The sequence below is a fragment of the Scyliorhinus torazame genome, chromosome 14 (assembly GCF_047496885.1).
Source record: "Scyliorhinus torazame isolate Kashiwa2021f chromosome 14, sScyTor2.1, whole genome shotgun sequence".
In the NCBI taxonomy this organism is placed as follows: Eukaryota; Metazoa; Chordata; class Chondrichthyes; order Carcharhiniformes; family Scyliorhinidae; genus Scyliorhinus; species Scyliorhinus torazame.
This window is the reverse complement of record NC_092720.1, coordinates 60,279,326-60,294,058: the sequence shown is the minus strand read 5'-3', so window position 1 is coordinate 60,294,058 and position 14,733 is coordinate 60,279,326. Positions and strand designations below refer to the sequence as shown.

At 47.6% G+C, this 14,733-nt stretch overlaps 1 protein-coding gene across 2 annotated transcripts in view; it reads left to right on the top strand.

The window, feature by feature from the left end:
- Window positions 1-14,149, top strand: part of armc9 (armadillo repeat containing 9) — a 211,316-nt gene extending 197,167 nt beyond the window's left edge. For both annotated transcript variants that reach the window (XM_072474273.1, XM_072474271.1), the window contains one exon: window positions 13,707-14,149. In XM_072474273.1, coding sequence (XP_072330374.1) covers window positions 13,707-13,761 — 55 coding nt within the window. In that variant the 3' untranslated portion in view covers window positions 13,762-14,149. The remainder of the gene's footprint in view (window positions 1-13,706) is intronic.
- The last annotated feature ends 584 nt before the right edge of the window (window positions 14,150-14,733 follow it).

Below are 14,733 nucleotides of genomic sequence, written 5' to 3'. Positions count from 1 at the left end.
TGCCTCATGGCGCTGAGGTTCCAGGGTCGATCCCAGCCCTGGGTCACTGTCCATGTGGAGTTTGCACATTCTCCACATGTCTGCGTGGGTCTCTCCCCACAACCCAAAAATGTATGGAGTGGACAAGCTAAATTGCCCCTTAATTGGAAAAAAAGAATTGGGTACTTTGAATTTATAAAAGAAAAATTGTAGATTTTGTAGAAAATGTTTTTGTAGATTTTGTAGAAAAATTGTAGAATTCTAGAGTGGCATGGTGCTACTGTACTTCTGGACGCCCCAGCCACTCCAGAAAATTGCTGTACAGCAGCATGTTAAACTAGCTTTCAAAAATGCTGCTTTTTGGAAAACCTGGAGGCATTTGATGCAGGCATGGAAGATTGGGCTCAGAGCGAATGAGGTACTTTTTCCAGGCCAGTGGCATCTTGGGAGAGGACCGACAAAAGGTAATTTTCCTGACAGCTTGTGGGGTCCCGACCTTTGGTATTTTGAAAAGCCTGGGGTACCCTACAGGAGGAGGCATTTGCAGGAGTGAAGAGGCGGTTGTCATCCTCCCAGCTACACACCCACTATGATCCATCTCGGAACCTCGTCCTCACTAGCGATGCCTCTCCTTATGACATCAGGGCGTTGCTGTCCCATAGATTGGGTGATGGCACAGAATGCCCCATCGCATTTCACATCCAGAACTTTGGCAGTTGCGGAGACCAGAGATAAAGAAGGTTTGGCGGTGATATTAGCCATAAGAAATTTCATCAGTGTGTTTGCAGGCGACACTTTTTTCTAATCACCAAACAAAAGCCACTGCTCGGTCTCTTTAAGGAGGAGAATACGATTCCATGGCCTCTGCCCGAATCCAGAGCTGGGCACTCTTGCTGGCGGCGTACAAATACACTTGACTAGGGTCCGAACGAGTGGGTTCTTCTCCGGGGTGGAGGATAGATGTGAGCAGTGCTCTAGGGGGCCGGCAAATCACATGCACATGTTTGGTCTTGCCCCAAGCTTGTTAGTTTCTGGGTCTCCTTTTTTGATACAATGTCAAGGATTTTGGGCGTTCAGCTGGAGCCGTGCCCGTTGGTGGCCATTTTTCAACTGTCGGACTCACTGGTGCTGCAGACGGGGCGAAGGCAGATGTTCTAGCCTTCGCCTTGCTAATAGCCTGGAGGCGAGTTCTGCTTGCCTGAAGGTCCCTGGTACTGCCTAAGGCCTCGGTTTGGTTGGGGGACCTGATGGAATTTTTGCATCAAGTATACCATTAGGGGGTTGGTGGAAGGGTTCCACTCAAGGTGGTAGCCTTTCATCCAGGGAACTGATTACTGTTAGTGGGTGAGTAGGGGGGGAGGTTGTCTTTTTAGTTGGGTTAAGGGTTTGTTTTCTTTATGGGGGGCTGAGAGGGATTGGGGGAGCTGGGTGGGTGCATATTGGGAATAAGATGTGGTTGGGGTTGGCTGTATTGCTGTTGTGCTTGTAATCATGAATACTTTGAATAAAAACATTTTTTTAAATAAGTGTTGGAGAAAACAGGGGGCCCTTATCTTACAGGGTTAAAGTCCAAGGGTGAAGACCCTGCGCACACATGTGGACCACCTGAAGAAGTGAGAGCCTGTATTAGAAGATTCCCGACCGGGGCAGCAGTACCTCCATCTACCTGAGAACCACTCCTTTGCCAAGACATGCAACCCACCTTGGCCCAACGCCCAGACCATCAAGATGAAGACGACCCTGGCTGAGTGGTGGAAACAGCAGTGTCCACACAGACGGACACCGTCCACCTGATCCAGACCCACCGTTGGTGGAAGCACAATGACCTGCGAAACGACGCAGAATGCCTCCTCAGATGCAGAGGGGGGACATTCAGACTTGGGAGGGGAGGGTGTAATAAACCACACAGGGAAACCGTAATTGATCTACCCATGAGGCGCATAGAATACGAGCTTCCCTGCAAGTGGGCAGAGGCCCATCCAGCTTGGGCTCTTAAGAATCAAGCTTAAAGGCCCTAACAGGGATCTGGCCTGTTGGTTGTCCCATTAGGACTGTGTAGTGTAAATAGTTTGCTGCTGTTGGCAGACCTTATGTTACATGGATTAAAACCTATGTCCTTCCTGCCACTGGCTTCCTGGACCATAAAAACTATTGTCTGTAAATTATCAAGACACTTCAACCAGTTTATGAGTAAAATGTTTTACCCAGGTACCCTTATTTGCGAGATGAACAAAGGACAAATAGAGGTTCACGATTTTGCCCAAATTTATTCACAAGTACAATATAATCCTAAAATATTCTCACTATATCTGCCCAAGATTCGAACACTACCCATGTCATTAACTTGATCGAGCTGCGGGTCCAATCATCTGATTTCTGTCGTCTCATGGCCCTCGTCTGCGAAGGTGGTTCTCGCGCGCCTCTTCAGTCCGTCTCTGGCTTGCCGCTGAATCTTTCTTTTTAATGTTTTTATTGAGTTTTCATATTTTATATCCAACAATTTATAAATTACAAATCCCTGCCAAATCAACACATATATTCACAAGTGAGTATCTTCACAATGACTGTGGTTGGGACCTCCCTTTAATCGGCATGCATATTTTACATTCCCCAGTATGGCCAAAACACGTATTTACAGACATTTATTTAAGATTTGGTTTGGGCCTTAGCTTTTGCCGTTTCCTTTTCTTCTCTGTCCTGTGGCTCGCTCGTGTCTCTACCCCCCCCTTACTTTACTAGTTGCTGGTTACGAACAGGGTTTGTCTCTAAGCCTTGTCCGTAGTCTCCGTGTGTCGGGTCTCCGCTCGGGAGGGTCTCTGGGTTCCCTTCTTATCCCCCTCTTCACATCCTTCCAGAGGTTTCTCTGGCCTTCGGCCAACGAGATCACAGAGTGGAGGTCGCAACACCCAATCGAGTTGCTGATTCCACCTCTGCAGGACACCAAGAACTCCCCACAGGGGTCCATCCTCAGGTGCATTGTCCGCACATAACCTTATCCCAGATAAAGATCCACTTTCTTTCTATCCCGTGCTTCCCCTGTGTCACTACTGTCCCCAAGTATGAGACCTGCGATCTCATAATCTGGGCTTCTTTTTATGCCGAGCATGGTGAGGAGGATCAGCAATTCCTTCAACAGTTTAAAATGCTCCTCCCAGATCTCATTCTGGAGGAAGAGAACGTCCACATACTGCACTAAAGATTTGGGTTTTGAAAACCCTTCCAGGCTCTTTGTGGGTCTCTGGTGAAATATGGAGGGTGAGTTATGGAAGCCCCGCGACAGCAGGCAGTTTCAAGTGCATTGCTGCCCCTGAAAGGTGAATGCAAACTTATTTTGACATTGCCGGTCTTGGGGAATCAACCAGAAGCCATTGCTTATGTCCAGTACAGTGAAATACTTGGCTTGTGGGGCCTACCTCATAATGGCTTTGGGGTAGTCGCTACCGTGGGGACTGTGATCGGGTAGTTCTATTCAGCCTCCATGACCCATCCGGTTTTCTTACCGACCAAATCGGGGAATTATCGGTGGCGGCAACGGGGCGGAGGACTCCCTGCTGTAACAAACTGTTGATGACCTTGGCCACCTCCCCCTCGGGTTGCTTGGGGAAGCCAAACTGCTTTTGGGATTTTGGAGCAAGGCCTTCTAAAATGACTTACTCATCATCCGGCCACAGTCATGTTTATGTTTGCAAATGCTTGTGTCTGCTTTGCAATGATTCCCTGTGCCCCCGGGTCATCAGTCATGCCTGTGGGTTTTATCTGTAACTCCCCGATGGGCAAAATCCTACCTATATAGCTCCCCATGGCTATTTCTGTTGGCACCTCACTTGTCTGCGCCATCAGCCATACACAACAATTCACCGAGTCGAAAGAGAGATTACATTTTCACATGAAATCAGGACCCAGGATATGTTCTGCTTCGGGGTGGAGATCGACTAATATGGTTGGGTGTTAGCATACCACGTCTCCCAACCTGAACTTTAATGGGTCTGTCTTGGACCCCTCCTGCAAGCACCTTGTAAAGTCATTTACGGATACACTATGTGTTATCTAAGTCACGGAATGTGTTAAGGGTAGTGCGGAATTCCCCTGTGTCCCATAGGAACTTGATAGGGAGGTGTCCCACCTCGCCTTCTACCAGGGATTTCCCTACACTATCCCACTTGGTGCTACACACCCAAGTCGGTGAGGCCTGACACCATCATGCCCGAGGTTCTGTGTCCAGCTGGGGGCACAGATTGTATGGATTGTCGGTCTCCTCCACTGGGGTTACCATGGCCTGTTGGGCCGGTCCCTCCAGTGGTATGGGCCGGGATCTTTGTTTGGGAAACCGCTGGTGTGTCAGCGTTTGTTGGCAGGTGCCCTATACACTCTAATATAAGCATGGCCGCAATTCTCCATCGTCCATGCAGAGGTGAATATCTGGGTCCCTCCGGGGATGATCTCTGCTTCTAGGGGTGGGAGGAGTGTATGTGGTGGGAACCCTCTGTAGTGACCTCCCCTATTCCTGTGATTCCCCCCCCCCCCTTGTTCCACCACACCGGGCTGGGGTTCAATGGAATGTGGAAACTAGGGGCTTTTCACAGTAACTTCATTGCTGTGTTAATGTAAGCCTACTTGTGACAATAAAGATTATTATTTATTTATTATTATTTTTCCTACCCTTGTGTTTCTGGGCTTATCGAGCTCCTGTCCCTCTTCTCCTAGTCATGGATCATTCTTCGGATCGCCCATGCCTCAGTGTGTGTGTCATCGACAGGGTCGAAATTGTCACGTGCCTTCCGACTCCCTTTAATATAAGCTTTACTTCCACATTAATATTAGCTTTACCACTTCTCTCATCTAATCTGTGCAAAACCCTCTGTTGGTTTGTATTCCCGAAGAATATGTTTGGATCTGCTGTTGCCTCAAAGACCTCAATTGTCTTGGCGATACTGGTTAGTTGTGCTACAGTGTACAGAGTGACATATGTAATATTCTGGCCGTCTCACCAGCTAGTGGTGAACAGATTCATAGGGGTGAGGAATTTTTCTGGGCGTGCCAACGGTTCTAATGTCTGGAACGGAGGTGGGGGTCCCCACCAATTGTCAAAGTCATTTATCCAGAGGCTTTCTCTATCTCTTGACACTCTGCCCCAGGTCACTATCCCCTGTCTCTGTTGTGAAGATGTGGAGATGCCGGTGTTGGACTGGGGTGAGCACAGTAAGAAGTCTTACAACACCAGGTTAAAGTCCAACAGGTTTGTTTCGATGTCACTAGCTTTCGGAGCGCTGCTCCTTCCTCAGGTGAATGAAGAGGTATGTTCCAGAAACATATATATAGACAGATTCAAAGATGCCAGACAATGCTTGGAATGCGAGCATTAGCAGGTGATTAAATCTTTACAGATCCAGAGATGGGGTAACCCCAGGTTAAAGAGGTGTGAATTGTGTCAAGCCAGGACAGTTGGTAGGATTTCGCAGGCCAGATGGTGGGGGATGAATGTAGTGCGACATGAATCCCAGGTCCCGTTTGAGGCCGCACCCGTGTGTGGAACTTGGCTATAAGCTTCTGCTCGGCGATTCTGCGTTGTCGCACGTCCTGAAGGCCGCCTTGGAGAATGCTTACCCGGAGATCAGAGGCTGAATGCCCTTGACTGCTGAATTGTTCCCCGACTGGAAGGGAACATTCCTGCCTGGTGATTGTCGCGCGATGTCAGTTCATTCGTTGTCGCAGCGTCTGCATGGTCTCGCCAACGTACCACGTTTCAGGACATCCTTTCCTGCAGCGTATGAGGTAGACAACGTTGGCCGAGTCGCACGAGTATGTACCGCGTACCTGATGGATGGTGTTCTCACGTATAATGGTGGTATGCATGTCGATGATCTGGCACGTCTTGCAGAGATTGCCATGGCAGGGTTGTGTGGTGGCGTGGTCACTGTTCTGAAGGCTGGGTAGTTTGCTGCAAACAATGGTTTGTTTGAGGTTGCGTGGCTGTTTGAAGGCAAGTAGTGGGGGTGTGGGGATGAAGGCACACTTTATCCCCTTTTGTATTGACAACTGCGATTTAATTTTCCAATCTCACGTAGGCACTATGAATGATATGCCGTGCGGGTTCTATTCTTTTTCTCTGCCTCGTGCAGAATCTTTACTGCGCCTGAAGGTTTCTGCATTTCTCTTTTAATTCTTCTGCTGTCTGTTATGCTGCATTGTGATCCCGGATCGCGCACTGTTCTTTCTGATACGGCTTCTTGCATTGAGCCTGAAACTGGCTCATATGTAGAAGGCTGACTTGGTTCCATCGCTCTCGTACCTCTAACTCGCTCTTCGGCTTCTCTATTTGTTCCCTAGTGCCACCTAATTCTCTTTTAAATTTTAAACTCTCCAGCTCTTTTCTGAGGTGCTGCTCCATACAACTAATAATCGCAATCACTTTACTTAACTTAGAAGTTCATCTGCCTAACTATATGGACGTGGACCCAACAATTTTGCAAATTATACCTATTTGGGCCATTTTTTGTTCAGGTAGCTCGAAGTGTTTCTTCCCATTCGGCACGACTGATTCTAATTCTCACTCTCTCCAGGGTTAATAATCTCTCATAATTTTTTATCAGTCTCACAAGTAGGCTTACATTAACACTGCAATGAAGTTACTGTGAAAATCCTCCAGTCGCCACACTCCGATGCCTGTTCGGGTACACAGAGGGAGGATTCAGAATGTCCAATTCACCTAACAAGCACGTCTTTCGGGACTTGTTGGAGGAAACCAGAGCACCCGGAGGAAATCTATGCAGACACAAGGAGAACGTGCAGATTCCGCACAGACAGTGACCCAAGCAGGAATCAAACGTAGGACCCTGGAGCTGTGAAGCAACAGTGCTACCTACTGTGCTACCATGCTGCCCTTAGGGTCTCGAGGAGAGTGTGGAGATTATGGCCATAGTCAGCATCGTCTCCACATCACCTTCAAAGTGCATTGGGATGATGGATGTGCCCTTGCCATTTATTTCCTTCACCCCCACCTACTTAGTGGTCACCTCATACCTCTTCCTCCCACTCCATCTCTGTCTCAGTACCCAATACAGACCTTGTTTCCTCTGCTTAGTGTGGAGCTGTAGGAAGAAAGAATAAAAGATTACAATAGTGCAGCTTGTTCCTTTGTCATATCCCTTCATTGTTTGCATTACATTCAATGAAAGAAGGCAGTTAGACCCAAGTAGTCATAATCATAATCTTTATTATTGTCACAATAGGCTTACATTAACACTGCAAAGAAGGTGACTGTGAAAATCCCCTAGTCGCCACACACCAGCGCCTGTCAGGCACTTCCTCTCAGATTTCCTCTTCTGACCCTGCTACTATAAGTGGAGACAGTTTTTCAACACGCAGCCAATCAAATCTTTAATGTCCCTCCTTTCTTTGTCTCGTCTTTTGGTAGCATCCTTGAATACACATGATCCCTTCACCCAAGTCATTAATATAGATCGTAAGCAGATCAGAACAAAGAAAAGTAAGCACAGGAACAGGCCCTTCGGCCCTCCAAGTCTGTGCAGATCATGATGCCCTAAGTTTAAAAAAAACTTCTGCCCTTACTCGGTCCATATCCCTCTATTTCCTCCCTATTCATCAATCTATCCAGATGCCTCCTAAATGAACTGAAAATCACTTATTGTCACAAGTAGACTTCAAATGAAGTTACTGTGAAAAGCCCCTAGTCGCCACATTCCGGCGCCTGTTCGGGAAGGCTGTTACGGGAATTGAACCGTGCTGCTGGCCTGCCTTGGTCTGCTTTCAAAGCCAGCAATTTAGCCCTGTGCTAAACAGCCTTGTTGCTAATGTGCTTGCTTGCACCATATCCTCTGGCAGCACATACCAGGCACCCACCACTCTGCGTGAAACACATTGCCCTTCACATCTCCCTTAAACTTTGCCCCTCTCACCTTGAGCTTGTGCCCCCTTGTAATTGACACTTCCACCCTTCGAAAAAGCCTCTGTCTATCCACCTTGTCCATGCCTCTCATAATTTTTTAGACCTCTATCAGGTCCCCCTCAGCTTCCGTCTTTCCAATGAAAACGATCCTAGTTTATTCAACCTCTCCTCATAGCCAACACCCTCGAGACCAGGCAACATCCTGGTGAACCTTCTTTGCACTCAAAAGGTTCCACGTCCTTCTGATAATGTGGCGACCAGAACTGCACGCAATACTCCAAATGCAGCCTAACCAAGTTTTTATGTAGCTGCAACATGATTTCCCAACTCTTGTACTCAATACCACAGCAGATGAAGGCAAGCATGCCAAATGCCTTCTTAATCACCTTGACCACCTGTGTTGCCACTTTTATGGAACTGTGGACCTGCACTACCAGATCCCTCTGTATGTTAATGTTCCTAAGGGTTCTGCCAGTTACTGTATAATTCATACCTATATTTGATCCTCCAAAATGCATCATCTCACTGGATTAAGCTCCATCTGCTAGTTCTATGCCCAAGTCTATCTATAGCCTGTTGTATCCTCGGCACTATCAGCAGCTCCACCAATCTTTGTGACATCCGCAAACTTACTAATCAGACCATCAACATTTTCCTCCAGATCATTTATATATACTACAAACAACAGAGGTCCCAGCACTGATCCCTGCAGAACACCACAAGCTACAAATCTCCATTCAGAAAAATACCATTCCACCTCTCTCTCTGTCTTCTATGACCAGGCCAGTTCTGTATCCATCCAGCCGGCCCATTACGAATCCCATGTGATTTTAGTTTTTGTACCAGTCTGCCATGTGGGACCTTGTCAAACGCCTTGCTAAAGTCCATATAAACTACATCCACAGCCCCTCCCTCATCAATTTTCTTTGTCACATCTTCAAAAAACGAAATCAAGTTGGTGAGACATGACCTTCCCCGTACAAAACCAGGCTGCCTGTCACTAACTAGTCCACTTTCCTCCAAATGTGCATATATCCTGTCCCTCAGTATCTTTTCCAAAAGCTTCCCACCACTGATATCAGGCTCACCAGTCTATAATTTGCTGGATTGTCCCTGCTTCCTTTCTTAAGCAAGGGAATAACATTGGCTATTCTCCAGTTCTCTGGAGCCTCGCCTGTGGTCAAAGAGGATGTGAAGATATCTGTTAAGGCCCCAGCTATTTCTCCCCTTGCCTCCCGCAGTAACCTGGAATAGATTGCATCCGGCCCCGGGACTTGTCTACCCCAATGCAATTTAGGATACTCAACACTTCCTCCATTGATATATTGACGTACTCAAGAGAGTTCCACACCTATCCCTGACCTCAACATCGATCAGGTCCTTCTCCCTGGTGAATACCGATACAAAATATTCATTAAGGATTTCATCCACTTCCTGTGGTTCCAGGCATAACTTCCCTCCATTGTCCTTCAGTGGACCTATTCTTTCTCTTGCTACCCTCTTGCTCCTAATATATGCATAAAAAGCCTTGGGATTTTCCTTGACCATGTTTGCTAAAGACATTTCTTGGCCCCTTTTCGAACTCCTATTTCCATGGTTAAGTTCCTTCCTACTTTCACTGTAATCCTTAAGGACTTTGTCAGTTTTTAGATGCCTAGCCCTATCTTATGCTTCCTTTTTCCTTTTGACTAAGCTTATAATTTCCCTTGTCATCCATGGTTCCCGAATCCTGCCATTTCTATCCTTCATTTTTGCGGAGACATGCCTGTCCTGCACTTCAATCATCTGTCCTTTCCAGCCCCCCACATGTCAGATGTGGTTTTGCCTTCAAATAGCCGCTCCCAATCCACATTCCCCAGTTCCTGTCTAATTTGGATGTAATTTGCGCTCGCCCAATTAAGCACCCTCACCCACGAGCCACTCTTGTCCATATCCATGACTACTCAAAATCTTATGGAATTATGGTCTCTAAGCCCAAAATGTTCCCCCACTGAAACATCAATAACCTGGCCTGGCTCATTCCCCAATATCAAGTCTAGTATGGCCCCCTCCCTGGTTGGATTGTCAACATACTGTGTCAAAAAGCCCTCCTGGACTCATCTAACAAATTGCTCTCCATCCCAGCCCCTGGCTGTAAGGGATTCCCAGTCAATATGGGGGAAGTTGAAATCGCCCATCACAACTACCCTGCTTTTTTCACACCTTTTCAGTATCTGACTATCCTTTTTTTTTTTAAAACATTTTTATTCCCCCCCCCCCCCCCCCCCCGTCTGATCCATAAACCCCCTGAGCACCTTGGCCGCCACCAGCCTCTTTCCCGTCCTTGATCTGGAGCGGTCCAGTGCTGGGTCCAGCACTGTATTGAAGTCCCCTCCCATTATCAGTCCTCCTACCTCCAGGTCCGGGATGCGCCCCAACATGCGCTTCATGAATCCAGCATCATCCCAGTTCGGGACGTATACATTTACCAACACCACACACGTCCCTTGCAACCTACCACTCACCATCACATATCTCCCTCCATTATCCACTACGATAGTCTTGGCCTCAAATGACACATGCCTTCCCACCAAAATTGCCACCCCTCTATTTTTCGCGTCCAGTCCCGAATGAAATACCTGTCCTACCCATCCCCTTCTTAACCTGACCTGGTCCGCCACCTTCAGGTGTGTCTCTTGGAGCATAGCCATGTCTGCCTTCAGTCCCTTCAAGTGCGCGAACACTCGAGCCCTCTTCACCGGCCCATTCAGGCCCCTCACGTTCCACGTTATCAGCCGGATTGGAGGGGCTCTCACCCCGCCGACTAGCCATCTCCTTTTCTGGGCCAGTCCCGTGTCCGCGTCTCCCTCGCCCTCCAGTCCCCCAGCCGGGGGACCTCCGTCGCAACCACCTCTTCTGTGTCCCATTCCCTTTTGGCCAGTGCAGCAGCATCCCTTTTTCTTATATGTAACCCACAGTCGCGCTGGCTGCAGCATTCCAAATTTCACTCCTTTCCGATGCAGCACCGCTTTGGCCCGGTTGAAACCCGCTCTCCGCTTAGCGACCTCCGTGCTCCAGTCCGGGTATATTCTGATCTCTGCATTGTCCCACTTGCTGCTCCGCTCCTTCTTGCCCCATTTCAGGACCCTCTGTCCGTAAACCGGTGAAATCTCACCACCATCGCCCTTGGCGGCTCGTTTGCCTTGGGCTTCCTCGCCAGCACCCGGTGCGCCCCGTCCAGCTCCAGCAACCTCGAAGGGGCCTCTGCGCCCATCAGCGCCCCGATCATCGTGCCTGCGTATGCCGCGGCATCGGCCCCCTCGACTCCTTCTGGGAGACCCAGGATCCTCAGATTATTTCTCCTCGACCTGTTCTCCAGGTCTTCGAGCCTTCCTGCCCTCTTCTTGTGCAGCGCCTCGTGCCGCTCCACTCTCACCGCCAGGCCCAAGAGCTCGTCCTCATTCTCACTCACTTTTTTCTGGATCTCCTGGATCTTCACCTCGTGGGCCTTCTGGGTTATCCCTAGTCCTTCAATTACCGCCAACATAGGCGCCAGCATCTCCTTACGCAGCTCCTCGAAGCAGCGCTTGGTGAATTCCTGCATCTCCTCTTTGTCCCCGGCCGCCGCCATTTTGCTTTTTTCCCCTCGTTTTCCCCGCTGCTCCAATGCCGCTTTTTTGGCCGTTTCACTTCGGGTCCGGTCCATAAAAGTTGGTAGGGGACCTCTCTCTTCTCTTCCCCACGGGTTGTCTGTGTAAAAAATTCCGTTGGGTCTCCTCTAGCGAGCCCGAAAGTCCGTGATCGCGGGAGCTGCCGAATCGAGCGGCTTAGCTCCGCATCGCCGCAACTGGAAGTCAGTATCTGACTATCCTGCGGGCTGTTGGGAGGTCTATAGTACACTCTAGAACCTTCTAGCAGCATTCTAAAAAAAATAGCATATATTCTAGGCTGGGATTTCAGTGCAGTACTGAAGGAATGCTATCTTGTTCAATGTGTCAACTTGCAGATGAAATGTTAGTTCATAATCCCATCCACTTGACCAGATGCATGTATGGTGTGTAAAGCCTATAATGTACCATGCATTGTCTGCATATCTAGTTTTCTGAATTTCCTGGACTCAGTAAACCTATGGTACCTTGGCCATCTAGATGAGGTTCTAATTTTTTTCCCCCAGAATTTTCTTAAGAGTATCAAATATGGCTCCAGCAACACTTCTATTGAAGCAACTATAAACTTTGGGACAAAGTGTCAAGATCAAAATCATGAGAGGTTTGGACAGATGACATTGATGACTATATTGGTACCACTTCATGCATGCTCTCATCTGGACCTGGATGCTCCCCATTGTCTGCACCATGCTGTTGACGCCCTCAGTGATGGTCCTCAGTGACTGGGCCATGCTCTGGAGTGTGTCAGCAATGTCCACCTGCATCTGGGACAGGTCTCTCAGCGGCGGGGACATGATGTGGAGACCTTGAGCCATGGTCGTCTCAGACTGAGTTGTGTTTGGACACCATCACTCAAGACATGGATGCCGTACTCCAGGTTTTCAACTTAGCAGGGTTGACCTCGGTGCCAAACATTGTCGACCCCATCTCCTGCGCTGCAGCTTTTGGGCCTCCTCCAATCGGCCTTGCAGTCGCTGACACCCCCTCTTGAATCTCACGGTTATGTCTTATCATCTCTGGGAGAAATTGTCTAGAGGTTTAGCATTTGGCTGGGACCCAACTATGCCCTGGGCACACCTCCGACTCCTGTCTCCCTTGGATGTTCCTGCGTCCAATTGATGTGCATCAGCAACTGTGTGGTGCTCACCAGATTATGCCCCAGATGCCTGTCCACTGTTGTCGCCCACCAAGGTGTGTGTTTGCGCTGGTGGAAGCTGGGGGTGACTGTTGTGATGGAGGTCTCCTCAGAGCTCTGAGATGTTCTCTTGGGTGGCGGGGGGCTCGCGATGACCTGGCCTCATCAGATGGAGATCCTGCGAGACAATTACGTGGTCAGTGAAATGGAAGGATCATTTTGTCTGACATGAACTACTCACTTGAGACAGCTCGTCTGGATGATTGGGCAGTGGATTCTCACCTCGCTGGTGCAGGTCAACCTCACTGTTGGTGACTGCTGTCTCTTCGGACAACCCCGCAATCTCCAGGACCCATTCCTCTTAGGGGGTGTGGACTCAGATCTCAGGCATCCCAGCACCTATCTTCACCCTTTCCCACTTATTATGTGCTATCTTCTCCTGCGGGGACAAAGAGAGGGCCTTGTGAGCTGCACGCTTGATGGGCACACGGGGGGGGGGGTCATGGCAGGTGGCATGTGTGGGCACAGCACCGGAACATGAAGCGATGGTGCTGGTGGTGCCAGAGTGTTCTGAGGGGGGCGAGGAAGATCTCAAACCGTGATCTCCCCATTGCAAATCTCGTTGTGGCCCTCTCATGAGATTTTGCGGCCATAACGGGATTTGCACTCGAGGTGAACGAACCTGAAAAATCATACCTAATGTCTATGGCTACTGCACACTTTTTGGGGGCCTTTTCTGTTACGGTGGGTAAGAAGCATGCATTTCTAACCCACTCTATTGGAGGTGCAGGAGACTTTAACACCCAAACAATGGCTGTTGTGTGGACGAATTGCTTGGCTTTTAACTCTGCACATTTTTCACTGTTTCTCCCTCACATTTCTCAATCCTTCAAAAGTGCATTTCTCGCTCTGTCAGTTTGAAAGATTCACATACTTGTTCTCACAATTAATGCATTTAGTATATTGAGAAAAGCCAGATTTTTGGACAACGGGGTTTAACTGTTTGCCTCTAAATTCAACTTGTTTGTTCCTTTTGTAGGCAGCCAGTCATACAGGAAATGACAATAGATCTTTCCTCAGGAATCACCTGCTGAATTCTTCAATCTGCGGCCAACTTCCTGAAATGATCCTCCTCATTACATACTATCTACAGAACTGGAGTTACAAAACCTAGTGGAATAATAGTGCATGAAAGAGGGATTATGTTGTCCATACACAGCATGCACTTTTTGGATTACACAACTAATTTCAATTAGTTCAATAAGTTCAGAAATGTAAATAATGTAGAATAATTTATCTTTTTATTCTTTATTACGCTTTGGTACGTGGTATTTTTATTTTGGGAAGATCTTAAATTCTGTTTTTGAGTTTAGTTTATTTGTTTTATAATGCTTTTGTGAGGAATTGTTTTAATTTTCATCATATTGCTGTGGTAATGAAATTAATAAATGATCATTGCTCTGAAAATGCAGCATAATAAAATATTGTGATGTATTTGTCTGAAATTGCCGCTATTTTAGCAGAGGCATTCACTTAGTTTATTGACGATATCAATGGAACACTTTCCATTTATTGCAGCTCCTACATATACTCATGTAGTATTTCTTAATTGCATCAGTATGAAAGCCCTAGAATAGTTGCACCAGCCATCCTTGTGCTTTATCTTAAAATACAACAAATAATGGAGTATTGTTACTCAATGATAATTTGACTGAGATTACCAAAACTAATTTTACTTAGTACCCTGACACCTATTAGAGAAGTGAATTTGCTTTGATCAGTGTGACCTTCACCAAGGTGAACATCACCTAGCTTTGCTCTGAAGCAGGGTGTTTTTTATAGAAAGTAATCATTTTTAGCCCTCCACTTTAGATGTTTCGATATTTTTCTCAAGGTGAACTCCAAAATAATCATTCTGCTTCAAATTATGTGGACAGCCTTCAACAATGATTGAATGCAGATTTTGTTTTAATCCTCCTGCATCCCCACTCTCCTGAAGAAACTGAGTTGGATCTTGCAGTTAGTGGAAAAACAACAAGTATTTTGCTACTGACCTTGAAGAAAGC